Genomic DNA, 14,251 nt, shown 5'->3' with positions numbered 1-14,251 from the left:
ACTCAGAAAACACGACTAAGAGTTGAGAAGCTTTATCAATCTGTATGGGAACTGTTGGATCACAGCCTGATTGATCACCTGAGACAAGCACTGAGTCAGCTGCGGGAGCACAGGTGAAGGCAATGCACCTGTGTGACCAGAAGGGGTAGAGTCTGACTCCACCTCACCCAGACCCCATTTAAGGGCTGACCACCACTGGGGAAGGATATTCTTCTGGAGATCGCTCCCTTCAGAGTTTTTCCACTGTGAGCCTGGGACACGGAAGATCATTCCATCTCTTTTTGCTTATTCCCTTCCACCATGATAATCTTTCTGGTTATACATCCTGACTTCCATACCACTTTGAACTGTTCATTCTGTTAACTCTACATCTATACAAATACTATTTGAACTGCTTACTCTGTTGACTATACATCTGTTAATTCTATACACTCACACAGTCTCCCTTAGGAAAGCTTGAAGGATGCAGGCTACCCAAACTCAGGGGGACATTCAGACAAGTTATCAAAAAGGCATTATGTACTGTTTGTTGGTTTGGGGTTCATATTTCTGTGTGTGTTCAGCAGAAATGAGGGCTAACTTCATTTTTTAGCACTAAAATAGCAAACATAGAGACACAACCATCAATAGACTGTTGTATAGCAGTATAGCAGACTATTTGGTGAAGAAATCCATATAAGTTATGTAAATACTGCCTTGAAAAGCACCACTGTGCTTTATCGCCAATTCCAAGAGTAGCCCTGTACAGTGCACTCTGTTATATAAGTGTTGGTCTGATCACAGCAACTCTTGCTCACAAATGTCACCAAACCTCCTGAAGTATAACCGTGGATGAAAGCACTCAGATGAGACAGCTGCACGCCCACCTTCCTTTGGAGGACAAACTACATTAAATACAACAGACTGACCACAACAACGAATGATTCTGTAGGAGTCTGAAGTACTTGTTTCAGAGCCTGAAAGCAAAACCTGTCTATGCTCAGGTGATTCCTCTTCAATGACACTGGAACAACTGAGGAATGCTGAGCTCCTAAGCTCAAGGTTAGCTTTTTCTAGTCCCACGTTTGTCCAAGAGGTAAGTCATGAAAACAGCAGCCCCACTGAACTCACAGCCTCACACCCAAAGCCTCAGTCCTTTCCTCTAACATTCCTGCCAACTCAAAACACCACGTCTGCATTGTCTCCTCTCCTGCCCTACTCAATTTAGCTAAATAACAAAGTGGAGTATTTGTAGAACTGCCTGTTTAAGATGACTCTGTCAAGCACTAAATGCTAAGAGGAAATGCGGCAATGGTCACGTCACTCCCACACCAGAGCAACAAGCTGATTCAGAATTGTGATATATATTTCATGAGTATGCAAGTTTGAGTCACGATATTTACCTTTGGATAAAATTATTCTTGTGATGAAATTAATCTTGGACACTATAAATCTATTCCACTTTGTGGTCAGGGAAGTTGGTGGTTTTCTGGCTCCCAAGCAAAGCTCTGCTTTGGATCAACAGCTTCTCATTCCTTGGCAATAAGAATCTCATCACTCCATCAGGCAGTTAGGAAGGAATGCTTCTACATTTGTGATGGTTTCTCCTTTCAACTCTGCTTTTTCAGATGTCTAGGAAACAGGTCTGTAGGAAAACTGGCTTTCGGAGTCCCGCCCCACATGTTAAGCCAGTAAATTCTGCAGACAGCATGGCATTATAGTTTTGAAGAATGCAAGTTCAAGGAACAACCTTTTTAAGTGGACAGAAAAGCTCCATTAATGAGAAAGTTCTGAAGAAAAAAGGATGTGCCATCTGTAAGCTGCTAAGCTATCTCTGATTCAACTGCTTGTCACTTTGCAGCGAGCGGGCTGCAGGTAAACATGTGCAGTCAGTCACATGTAATGCTGCAGCTAGAATGAAGCCTGGATCTTCACATTACAGTTGGTCTCATTGCCTTCACTCACACAGAAGCAGTCTCAAACTAAGCACCCTCTGCCACCTCATCTCAGTCCTTGCACACGGTGCTGGCCACAGTCTGAATGACAGCCAAAACAGCACTTCCTTGTACGTTTTCCAGGCACTTCATAAAGCACAAGAATAGCTTATCTGTAACTTGCAACAGGAAGAGAAAAATCTTTAATATATTCCTTGAACTCAGATGGGAGCATTAAGAGCTGGTTTCATTACTAGCAATATGCATAGCTTAGAATGCAGCTCCTTGTTCTCAAGACAGAGACTGGGGTTGCTTTTCCTCAATCACTTATATCCGAGTGTAAGCAAAGATTCCCTATTCTCCCTTTCATACAATACCCCCAAACTCGGAGGAAACAATACAACACTGTATTAGGGTAATTATCAAATCTACCCAATATTTGGACAATGGGATTTCTGTTATCACTGCTTTGAAACAAGTCCCCTGATAAGGGGAGTAGCCTCGCAGCTAGAAGCAGTCTCCCTTGGGAGCTTTTGACACAGCAGATGCTGTTATGCATCACAAACATGCCGTGTTCCATCATCCAGTGGAACCCCAGGCAACTTCCCCTTCCCCCTGCAGGAAACCAGGAGGAATTCCCAAGTGACATGATGAATTAGAGCATTTTCATTACAAAAAAGGAATCATTTCTCCCCGCGCAAAATCTCCTCCCTTTTTCCAGCTCACTGCTATCTGAGGGAGAGATTACTTTCTCGCCAGCCTCCCCTCTCAGATCTCCCCCACAGAAGAATCCCTGCAATGTTTCAGACAGCTTCACAATTAATTTAAATTACTTTTAAACAGCTGCTGCAGCATATTCTCGTGTCTACCTTTTGTCTAGAAAACGTGAATGGGACACAGTATGTCGGATACTTCCCAGCAGTAAGCACTGCATGCATAATGTCATTGCACAGGAAAAGTACTCTGCAAAGAAACATCATGCAGAGCTCAGTCAGCACTCCCTAATACACAATTTGAGATATATTTCTGTCACACCTGTGCTGTTCTAGACAGCCCATTTTCTCTTACAAATCTTCATTTGTCAGAGTAACATTGACAATTCTCATTTCTGGAGGTACTTTGCCAGGCAGAAAACTCACTGTCATTTAATTCCAAACATGTAAGAAAGATGACAGTGAAATTATGAGAATAGAATTGTTGATCTTTTTGAAAATGGTTTAAGCAGATGGATCAACTCTATTTCCTCTTACAATTACCCATTGCAACCCATCTCTTATTTCAGGACATACCATAAAGTCCACTACTCTGATTACATTCCAGACAATGAGATACCTGTTCACTCTTCACTCTACAGTGAACTTCACTCTACACTGACACTTGCAGGTCATGAAGAGCTCAGCACCACTAGAAGGTATATGGGAACTGCTGAATCACGGTAGTTCAGCCAGAACTACTGATTGATCACCTGAGATGAGCACTGAGTCAGCTGCAGGAGCACAGGTGAAGGCAATGCACCTGTGTGACTGGAAGGGGAGGAGCCTGACTCCACCTCTCCCAGACCCCATTTAAGGGCTGACCATTGCAGGGAAAGGAGTTCTTTCTGGAGATTGCTCCTTTGGAGTTTCCTACAGTGAGCCTAGGACATGGGTGAGCACTTTATTTTGATTGTCTCTTGCCATCACGATAATCTTTCTGACTATACCATCTGTAAAATATCTCAGCTACAATACCATCTGGTATTATTCATTTTGTTAACCACATACCATACAGAAGGTATTCTTGGTCAAAGAAAAGCAGGATTTAAGCACAACATCTATAGCCATTTTCTGTGTTTTCAAACTTGTACAGTTCTGAGAAGTGGAGGAATCAGCAGAACATCCTAGAGTAGGGAGCCTGGCAAAGCAAACCTGCATAGCGTGACTACAAACAGCGCTTCTCAAGAGGGTATTGGACCAGCTGGAAGACAAGCTTTAATCATAAAGATGAGATTAAAAGCTAAACACTGTGACTGCATTGCACACAACCTTGAGTTTTTAAGCTTCAAGAGCTCTGGGAAATATAGTTATAGAAATCTAAACTCTACTTCAAGTTAGAATTGATGTTTTGTGGTATTTATAAAATGCTTCCTAGAGCACTCCACCACAGAGTGCTTGAAGTTCACTCCATGCCTTACACAGGGGGTCTACAGTACCTAAGTCAAGTGACAGGGAGACGAACAGAGGAAGGAACCCATACAAAGAACAGCAGCTGGCAAGGAGCAAACAGTCATGGCTCAGCAACCATCACTAAGTCACGTTTTAGCTGACAGCGAGCAAGCCCATATGTCAAGGAAGTACCTCCTGCTCATCAAAAGCTATATCTTCTACAAATTATTGGCAAAGCTACAAGTTGACAAGGAACATATGTCAGATCCTAACTGAATGGTTCTTAAAGTTGCTGGTTTAGGCTAAAACATACACGTCTCAAAGGTAGAAACAAAACATTTACGTTCTTGTATTTAGATAACACGTTTTTCCTTAGCAGCTCCAAGGTAGAGCCATAACTGACATGAGACCACACAAATAAACTCAGTATGCAGTTTAAGGAAATATGACGTAACTAAATAAAACAATGAAAGATTTGCCTAGCTCAGTGCTTTCCAAGGTAACACAGTTACACAGAACAGAGCAAACACTGCTGGAATAGCCAGCAGCAGACCTAAAAATGAGAAGACAGGCTGGAAACTCCATTCCATCTGAAAGAAAAGGATGCTGTTTGCCAACTGCTGCCTCTGATCACTTCACTCAAGGACCAACCGGTGAGTTTCCCCAGCCAAAATTAACACGTAGATTAAAATAATAAATCCAGTTACTTGGTTTCCTACTTTCAATCCATTTACATCAACTAACGGAAGCAAAGTGCAGTAGCAAAGGCATCCTCACATAACCCCACACTCAGGTGCTGTGCAGCAAGGAGCTGCATGCAGCACTGTCTGAGGGCTCCAGTGACCCCAGCTCCCAGACATACACACAGAAATAAATCCTGCTTTCACATTTGAAAAGCATTGGCTTTGCACTTTTATTTGGAAACCACTTGACTGCCTCACACTATTCTGAGCCTGGGTAAGCTTTGCTTAACAGAAGGAACAGATAGCTACAGTAGGTCTCTCCTGAGTTATCTATCCAAACAAAATCCCAGTTTTAATTATTCCAATGAACAGTTTCAGAGATTTGACAATGACTTCACTGCATGGCAATCCCTTCCTCCTGGGGAAGCCAATAGAAGTGATTCACTGATACAAGGCTGCCTTCCACATTTTTTCCTCTCCTACTTACCCAAGCCATTCTACATTACTTAATTCCTCAAGGGCTGCCAAGAATGCAGAAAGAGGTAGCAGCCATACTTCATATTTCACACAAGATACAAGCAATGTCCCATAGGCTTGCTCTACTGGAAAATTATTCCACGTCACATTCAAGCACTGCATATTTTCATCTTTATTAAGATGACATATCATTTTGAGGCCTTAATACTGGGAAGGAAACCCTCTGCCAAAACTTTAATGGGAAAAAAGGACAAGCCATTTTCTATCTATCATTACATACTCAAGGACAGAACTCTCCTTAATGCCAGCTCACTCTAGTTTGCCCTCAAAAAGCAAGTACCAAAACACGATCAACAGAGAAACAGTGATAACACAGATGATCTCTTATCTACAGAGCACAGAATGCATTTCCCTGGACTACCTGTGGCAAAAAAAAGCAGCACTTGAGCTCTCAGGAAGATTGACTGCCAGCTGACAGTACAAACACTTGCTCAACAAACAAATAATTAACAGCCCAAATTAAAATCACTTCTGCACCTCCACAGACACTAAGCACTTACAAATAGGAAAGTAATTAATTTATGATCTGTATGCTATCTTATAGAACAAACAAGAAACCCATAGCACCAATGTGACACAAAGTTATAAAACAAGTTTCACCCTCAAGACTGCACGCAAGCTAATCTCTGAGCAAGATCTTATCGATACAGCGAGGCTAAAAACAGCTTCAGAAAATGAACAAAAAGCATTGGGTTGCTTTCCTTTCTTTTTCAGGCTTGACTCTTCTAAGCAGAGCTATACCTCTCCTGTCTGAGGACAGCAGGGAAACATTCACCATATGGAAGGAAAGCTGCCCTGGAATTTCTGTATTAATGGCTGGATCAACCTTACCATGACCGTAACTTCCATTCCCATCACAGAGCCTCCATACAATCTCTCAATTGCTCCTGTGGACTGGGCTATAAACAAAGTATTAAAAAGTAACTGTCACACACTACTAACATTTACCCCTCTCTGAGTACCATACCTTTCACACATGCAGCCCTGCAAGGGTGTTCATCGCTTTGTGACCAGATTCCCTTTCCTTATTTGAGGTTAAAACGCTGAAAAACTTTCCCTTACTTTTGAACCCCTGAAAGGAGCACTCAGCTGTAGCTTGTGTTGTAACAGTGAATCTAGCAGGAGGTGGCAGACCTCATTTATTTGGCCTTGCATTTCATCAGTTGAGGCAGCGCTGCATCTAGCAAGTGGTAACGATAGCTACCTGAAATTGTTGCCCTTCAGCCACCTTCTTCCAGGGTGAGGTGAGCAAGGAGTCAGCAGGACAGTAAGTTCACGTTTGTGGGAAAGGAGTGAGGGAAGAAGCAGGAGGAAAGGGAGCTCTGGTGGAGAGACCCATCTTAACAGCAAAGTCAACAACTGCTAGGGCTCTTTACATCATAGAAGTTCTGCTGTGCTGGGATTTATTTATATTTCAGTTCACAAGCCATCCTATCTTGTCTTTCCAAGTGACACCAAGCGCATCTGCTCTTGTCCTACAACCTACACACCATTATTCCATGAAAACGAATCTATCACTCATCCAACACTACAGAGAAAAAAACAATCAGAGATCAGAAGAGATAATCAACACAAAACTGCCAGCAAACCTCTGTGTGGGCTTCCACAGTACAGTCCTGGAGGGAGAGGGTTCCATTTAGCATTCCTCATCCCAGCATGGGAAACAGATGAGGTCAGGCTAGGCAAAGGTCCAGTAAGCATAACTGCTTTAAGCCCCTTCAGCCCATCACACAGCCAGCAGCTCTTCAGCTTGTTAATCATTCTTTTTAACATTATGATCGGCAGTAGGTGAGATCAGGAAAATAGAAGTGCAGTTAATTAAAGAAGCCAGCTAGTTTCCATCCTCAGCAAAAATCCAGACACCACACCAAGATGTTCTTGCAGCGATTGCAGTGCTGGCAGTCGGTCAGCACCACTACGTGAGTCCTGTGAAGCCCACGCACTGCTATCAAATAAAGTTGTTTCAAAACACAGGCAACAGAATGGCAATAAACCAGAGCCAGTAACAGCCAGGGCATGAGGCGGCTACAGGGCCCACGTTACCTTGACACAATGGAGCAACAGCTTCTTAGAAAGCTGATGCTGCAACAGTTTCAGCCACAGCAGGGAAGACCAGCTGAACTGAGCCACCCATGAGGAGCTAACTCCTCCTGGGACTCCTCACCTCAAAGGACACACCTCTCCTCATCTCCGTGGGATTCAACACAGGAGCATCGGCACCAGAATCCTTCTCCATTCAGCACGCTGCTCAGTGTAAGTAACTCTGCTTCTCATCTAGGGCAGCTCTTAAAGCCTGCCTGCTATTGCTTGTTATCTGTGGGCACTTCAGCCTCTGTAGGCCACTCCTGCTCTTTTTTAGAGCTAAAAGGAATCTGCCATCTACCCAGAATCACAAGCATTAAGTAGCATAGAGCACTATATGCAGCTGAACCCTTGATTTCCTGTAGGTATTCTCCTCTAGAACTGAAAAAACTGATTACATCTTAACCCAGCATAACTGAACCGACTGGTTACATACTCTAGGAAACACAAAAACAAGAGACTAATCTTTATAGGTGAAGGTGAAAGCCGCAAAGATTAAACATTTGACATGAAAAACCAGAGTTCGTGAGTCTTTTGCTACCTAACATCATGCACGGGAAAAAAAAAAACAAACCAGGTTCATAAAGAAGCAAGCTTTTTCACAAAGGGCTGCTTCCCACAGCACTGAGCTTTTCCCTCTGGCAGCTTACCCTTCACACCCACACCTCTCAGAGCAAGCAGGGAGCCAACCAGGACGCTCTCATCGCTTCCTAAGGAAGTTTCCTCTCAGAAACACCTACCTCATTTTCCCTCCACGCTTATGAGGACAAGCTATCTGACAGGAAAGCAGCAGGAAGCACGGCAGGACTTGCTAACAGGCAGCCTCCATACAGGGCTGCTAGGAGCGTTAGCAGAGCCAACAGCAGCACAGCTCCAGAGCCACTGCTCACAACGCCAGCACAAGAGACCATGTGCCCACACTGCTGCAGCGTGCCAGAAGGACACCGAGGGAGCTTTCACCAGAAAGCTGCAAACGCTTCATTTCATCCCCACGACCCCCAGCGTTAGGGCAATGCCATCAGAAACACGCTAAGCCCGTACATGCGAGGCGCGAGGCGCGGCGCGTGCCGGCCGGGCCCCGTCGGGCTGCTCGTGCGCCACCTGGCGGTCAACACCGCCAACTCAGCGCGGCCGGAGGGCGCCCCCCCCGCCCCGGACCCGATGGAAGTTGGCGGGGCCGGGATCCGCCCGGGGCTGGCCGCCGCCCCGCTCAAGTTTCGCGGCGCTAAGAATAACGCGCGGCCGCCGCAGCCCACAGCGGGCCCCGCTGAGGGCGGGCGGGCGGAAAGCTCCCGCTGCCGCCGCCGCCCCCTCGCCCCGCGCCCGCCGCCTGAAGGGCACGGCCCCACGGCGGCTGCTCTCGTCTCACTCACCGTCCGGTGTCGTTGCTGCTGCCGGCGCCGCCCCAGCGCCGGGAAGCGGCCCGCGGCGGACAGCGCTGTGGCAGCGCCGCGGCGGCAAAGGAGCAGCGGCAGGGACCGGCCCGCCGAGGCCGCCATCGCGCGCTGGAGCCACCCCGCGCGCACGGCCAGACTCGCGCTGCGGCGGCGGTCGCTGCTGCCGCTGCCGCCCGGTGGGTGGGGGAGAGGGGGAGCGGCCGGGCGGGACCGAAGGGCGGCGGCGACCAATCGGCGCCCTTCTCTCGCCGGCCCGGGTCTCGTCGAGCCAGCCCGGACGGCCAATCGGCGCCGCACAGCCGCCGCTCCAAGAGACGCGATTGGTCGTCGCGTTGCCGCCCCGCCTCCGGCTCCCTGCGGGCGGCGGGCTGGAGGGCAGGGAAAATCCTCAGGGGGCGGGGCCTGAGTGCAAGGGGCGGGGCTTCGGTCCGACAGCTGAGGCCGTGCCACAGCGGTTCTGCAGCAGCGCTTCGGAATGGGACTGCAATTAGGCTCTGCAATTAGAGCAAAGCTGACGGGTTCTCAGCCCATCTCCACGAAGGGCCACGGGAGCGCTGGCGGCTTCTTCCCAAGAAAAGGCGAGGAAGGCTACAGAGAATACATCAATAATAGAAATATTAATATAAACCCATACACATTAGGTGTTTGAAAGCTAAATCTGCTTACCTTATCAGAGGGCCCACCTGCTGCGGGTGCAGCAGATGCAGTGACGTGCTCCTGTGTGGGTGTGAGAGGCTTTGTGGGGAGGGTTGGTTGTCTGCTCGAGTTTCTGGCTCCCAAACCGCTTTTCAGTTCTGAGGTGAGCTCAGATCTCTACTCTGACACAGCTGATGCTCAGTTTTCTTTTCTGGAAGGCTGCTTCTAGCAAAAAAAAAAAAAAAAGAAAAGAAACAAAAACCACCTAATTATATTCTTTAATTGTTAAATCCAAACACTGATATACAAACCTCTGAGACACAGTATTTAAGTCCTTACTGGACCTGGATCACACAATCACAGAGTTGTAGGGGCTGGCAGGAACCTCTAGAGATCATCGAGTCCAAACCCCTGCCAAAGCAGCTCCCAGGTTGCACAGGTAGGCGTCCAGGCAGGTCTCGAACATCTCCAGAGAAGGAGAATCCACTACGTCTCTGGGCAACACATACACATATACATATATCTCTTAACCCCTGTACACAGCCCTTTCAGGTCCTTTATCTACATGCCCCTTCAAACCTCCTCAGACCACATACACAGACCTTTTGTGACCTTCTATACACATGCACCGTGCCCCACTCACCCTATACATAACTCTTCCAGGACCCTTACACAAGCCCCTCAGACATATAGGTCTATGGACCCTTACACAAGACCCCATAAACATATATGTATAGATACATACACGTGACTCTCCCAATTCTCACACAGTTAAGCCTTCACCAGATATACTCAAACGCCTCACCAAGGCCCGACATCCGCAGCCCCACGACTACACTCCTTCCAGGACTCCTCGCGCCTCCCCGCGTTCCTCTCCTTCCCGCGCATCCCGCGGGGCGGGGCGTGAGCTGACCCCGCCCCCTGGCGGCACCGCCTGCGGAAGCGCGGGCGCGGTGGGCGGGGCGTGGAGACGCGGAGGTGAGCGGGGCCGCGGCGCTGCGGGGTTGGGGCTGCGGCCTTGGGGTGCGGTGTGGTGCGTCTTTTGGGATCCCTTGGGGCCGGGGGATCCTCTGGCGGGTGTGGAGGGGGCTCTGAGGGCACGGGGCGTCTCTAGGAGCGGTTGTTCTCATCACGGTGTGATTTATCTACACCATGCTGCCTTTAGTTTAATGAGGTGCTTGGGGAAATGGAGCGGAGCGAGAGCTTCAGGCTATTCCGAGCTCCTTTGGAGTGTGCATACCAATATTACACCAAGAAACTTCTTCTTGGAGTCTCGTGATTAGGAAAAGTGTTTTTGAGGCAGTCAGCAAGGTTTTCTCTGCATCAGGGTGAGGGAAACAGCTTTAGAGGTGCTGAAGAACAGTTATCTGTTGGAGAAGTGATTTCCTCCCTAGAGCTCCATGGGATGCCTGAGCTAAGGCAGTGTGGGGCAGTGCTGCAGGCCAACACCTTGAAAATGTTTAAAGCTGAATAAATTTGGTGCTTATGCTATGCTTGAATGTATAGCCCACTATGTTAAGGAAAGTCTTTCCAGTCAGCTCGTGTGTTTCTGGCACAGCAAGGCCCTTCCTCCCTATTGGCTATGCAGAGTTTAGTACTTGCATTGTGAGTACTGGGGCTGTGATGCATGAGTTCTAATATATAACACTGTGTGTACAGTAGGCAAACTGTGATTGCCAGGAGGGAGATTGTGCACAGTGTGTTACTGGCAGCCAAAGTTATAATATCTGTTCTTTTTCTCATTTTTAGAACACAACCCTTTGAACTAACTCCCTGCCTTCTTCATGACTGCTTGACCTAAGAACACAAGCTGGGAGCTAAGACACCTGCAGTACAGGTAGGAATGCTGCTGCTGCCTTTTGGGGTGTGCAGCTCGCTCTGTGCTGGGCCCTGCACTCAGTTACTTCCAGCTGTGCTGGGCTCATTACCTGGCTGAAACACTCTTCAGGCTGCCCTGTTCGGAATTACATTTCTTCAGAAGTTTTCATCCACCCAGGATTTTCCTAATGCTGTAGGTTGCCTTTTTGAAGTTGTTTTTTTTTTGAAGCTGCCTAGCACTGCCTTTCAACCAAAGCTCAATTCTGCCACGTTAATAAAATATAACAAAAACTACTGTTTGTATGTAGTCATTTAAAACTTGTTTGACTGTAGGGAGATATCTTAAAAATACAAATTAAAGACACTTAAACTACTTGTGCAGTGGAGAAAAATGAATGGCATACCTTGTTTGTATAATTAATTTCTGAGCAGTAGCTTTCTCTGGAGCTCTGTGTTGTATTAGTCTTAACATAAGTGCTTGGTGAGGATTGCCTTTTTAGCTCTCAGGCCTGAGAGGTCAGCTTCCCCTATGGACTTGTGGCAGTGTTTGCAGAGGAGGAATGGCTCTGTTACCCTCAGACACTTTAGCAGAATGAGCTGTGAGGCTTGCAGATCGTTTGGAATCTCAGAAGACCTGGGATGAGTGCTGCAGGTGTTTCTGTAGTTTCGTGTCATTTTAAAGGCACTTGGCTACCCCTTGCTTAGTTATGCCAGTTCTTTTGGTCTGTTTTGCTTATCCTCAGCAGTACATCAGCTGCACTTGGTACGGGTTAGCAAAGGACTGCAGTGTTTTTTTAGGTTCTGAGCATCTTTGCTGGGACTTTGTGAGTGTGTTGGTAATAAAAAAGTCTTGTGTTGTGGATGTGACTTCGGGTGGGGTGGTGCTGCCTATGGTAAGTCATTGCAAATTGGGATAATTCACAGGTCACCTCGTCTTGGGCTGTTGAATATTGTAACCCGTGTCATATGCCTTTTCCAAACAGAATAGATTTTGAGACGTGCTTGGCGCGTGGCACAGCTGCCTCCTGGTGAGGAAGGGGTCCCTCTCTGTGTGATGATGTTTGACACTTCAGAAATATGAGAAGCCCTGGTGGAGTCTGAGTTACTACAAATTGTCTAAGCACATATCATCCGCAAGTCTTTGTCAGGTTTGTCTCTTACTAAAAGAGATTTAAGGTATTATAAAAAGGGAAAAAAATAGGCAGTTTGTTCAGATCGTGCAGTATTTTACTGCAACTTCTGTAAAATTGTCTGAAAAGTCCTTAGCTAGTAAATCCTATGTTACCTTGGCCTTCTTCCTTGCCTGTGACTGCAGTGAGCTTTTTCCCCCGTAGAAATGTGCCCTAGAGTTTTCTTTCTTGCATGCTGGGTGTAGCCTCTGGGAGCAGCTTTTCACTGCAGAGCTGCCACTGCTTTGGGCTGCAGCAGAATGACACAAAGAGATCCTCATGGTTGGGGCAGCAGGAGAAGACTGGGTTTGAGCACTGCTCCTTGCAACTGGGAATTTTGAGTAGCTGTGTGTACTGGGACCAGAACAGTGGTGGGAATGCACAGCCAGGAGCAGCAGGTGAGCTGCTCATCCCAGTGTATAACTACTGTGAACATGTGGCCTTAGGAACTTTCCATAAGCAGCATTTATTTAATCACAGAGTTTCCTTGCTGTCTGTTCAGCCTGTGCCAGCTTCTCACCCATCCTCTATCCTTCAGGCCAAGCACATCTCTAATGGAGTCAGACCAGCGTCAGTATTGACTGGCAGTATTAGCTGCTGCCACCTTAACTTAATAGCTATGTTATGGTTAGCGTGATGCAAACTTTCAGTCTCAGCACTTCAAGAGCTAGAAGAGCAGCACTGTCTTTTAGCAACAAACATTGCTGCGGTGTGAGCGCAAGGAGGATAAGGATTGCCATCTGGCTCAAGCTAGTGCCACTACAGTACTGTCTTTTTTCTCCCTTTATGGCTGAGGTTTAGGTGGACTCCAAGGTAAATGCCCTCCTTCTGCAGCCTTTGCTGTTCTGCTTGTGCAGACAAGTGCTGCAGCGAGGGAGATAGTGGGTGGCCGCTGCTCACACACTGACTCATCCAGGTCTTTGCTTCGTCCCTCCATGGAGTGCTTCTTCTCGATAAGCAAGTGAATGTGAGTGTGTTATGTGAGGGCCTGAACCAGTGATGGAGCACCTGGAGGGAAGGCAGGGCCAGCCTAGGGGAGCTCAGGTGCATGCCATGCACCTGAGTGACCAGAAGGGGTGGAGTCAGGATCCATCCCTTCCCAGACCTCATTGAAGGTTTAGCAAGAGTGGAGGCAAGAGTATCTCACTGGAGGTCCCTATGTACCTGAGGCCTTCCAGAGGTAAGCAGCTTCTTTATTTTGTTTCCATGCTCACAGCTGTTGCATTTGAGCAACTCCTTGCCATAGCCTAGGATCTTGCTGCTCTGCTGTCATTGCTGTACTTTGTGTCATGTTACAAGGTGCTTTACCCTTCTTGTTTGTTTTGGTAAGATTGTATTTAAACATTCATTGGTTGTATTAAATCAAGGTGAGGCTCTTTGTCCAGGAGTGAAGTTTCCTGAGGAACAGCAAGGGGATGCTTCCTTAGTGATGCTTCTGCTGAAGATGTTGTGGCAGGGAGAAATGGTTGTGTGCTGCTACTCAGGCTGAAGATGACAAGCCAACAAGTCTGTGAGCTAACAAGTCATAGTCCTCCACATTAGGAAGAAATGAAGGCACAGATTGCATTGTGATGGTTTCTGAGATTATTTGTTACACATCTACTTCTAAAAAGAAATGTTTTCTTTCTGGAGCTGGACGTGTATCTGCAGGTACCTCAATTTAGAATTAATATGTTCATGGCACTGTGAGGCTTCAAGTTTTTTTTTCTGATTACTTGGATTTATTTTTCTTCTAGCACTATTGTACTGAAATGTTTATTTGTTAAGGATTAGCATCACTTTTCTTAGCATTGAGTAAGCTGTAAACATTAAAAATTGTTAATTCTTAATTCAATGTTAATTCTTAATTCAATGTTAAATCTTCAAGTGCTC

At 46.8% G+C, this 14,251-nt stretch overlaps 2 protein-coding genes across 3 annotated transcripts in view; one reads left to right on the top strand and one right to left on the bottom strand.

Annotated features, from left to right (window-relative positions):
* MCU (mitochondrial calcium uniporter) overlaps positions 1–8,858 on the bottom strand; it is a 65,752-nt gene extending 56,894 nt beyond the window's left edge. The window contains exon 1 of the mRNA XM_065746692.1: positions 8,733–8,858. Within this exon, the coding sequence (XP_065602764.1) occupies positions 8,733–8,858 (126 nt within the window). The remainder of the gene's footprint in view (positions 1–8,732) is intronic.
* A 2,281-nt stretch (positions 8,859–11,139) lies between these two features.
* The window catches only part of MICU1 (mitochondrial calcium uptake 1), an 80,614-nt gene continuing 77,502 nt past the window's right edge, over positions 11,140–14,251 (top strand). For both annotated transcript variants that reach the window (XM_065746690.1, XM_065746689.1), the window contains exon 1: positions 11,140–11,229. The gene's annotated coding sequence lies outside the window, so the exon portion shown is untranslated. The remainder of the gene's footprint in view (positions 11,230–14,251) is intronic.

The sequence above is a fragment of the Cyrtonyx montezumae genome, unplaced genomic scaffold (assembly GCF_038088225.1).
Source record: "Cyrtonyx montezumae isolate F1298 unplaced genomic scaffold, pur_monq_1.0 scaffold_4, whole genome shotgun sequence".
NCBI classification, from domain to species: domain Eukaryota; kingdom Metazoa; phylum Chordata; class Aves; order Galliformes; family Odontophoridae; genus Cyrtonyx; species Cyrtonyx montezumae.
The sequence above is the reverse complement of the archived record's forward strand: the minus strand, read 5'-3'. Positions and strand labels throughout refer to the sequence as shown.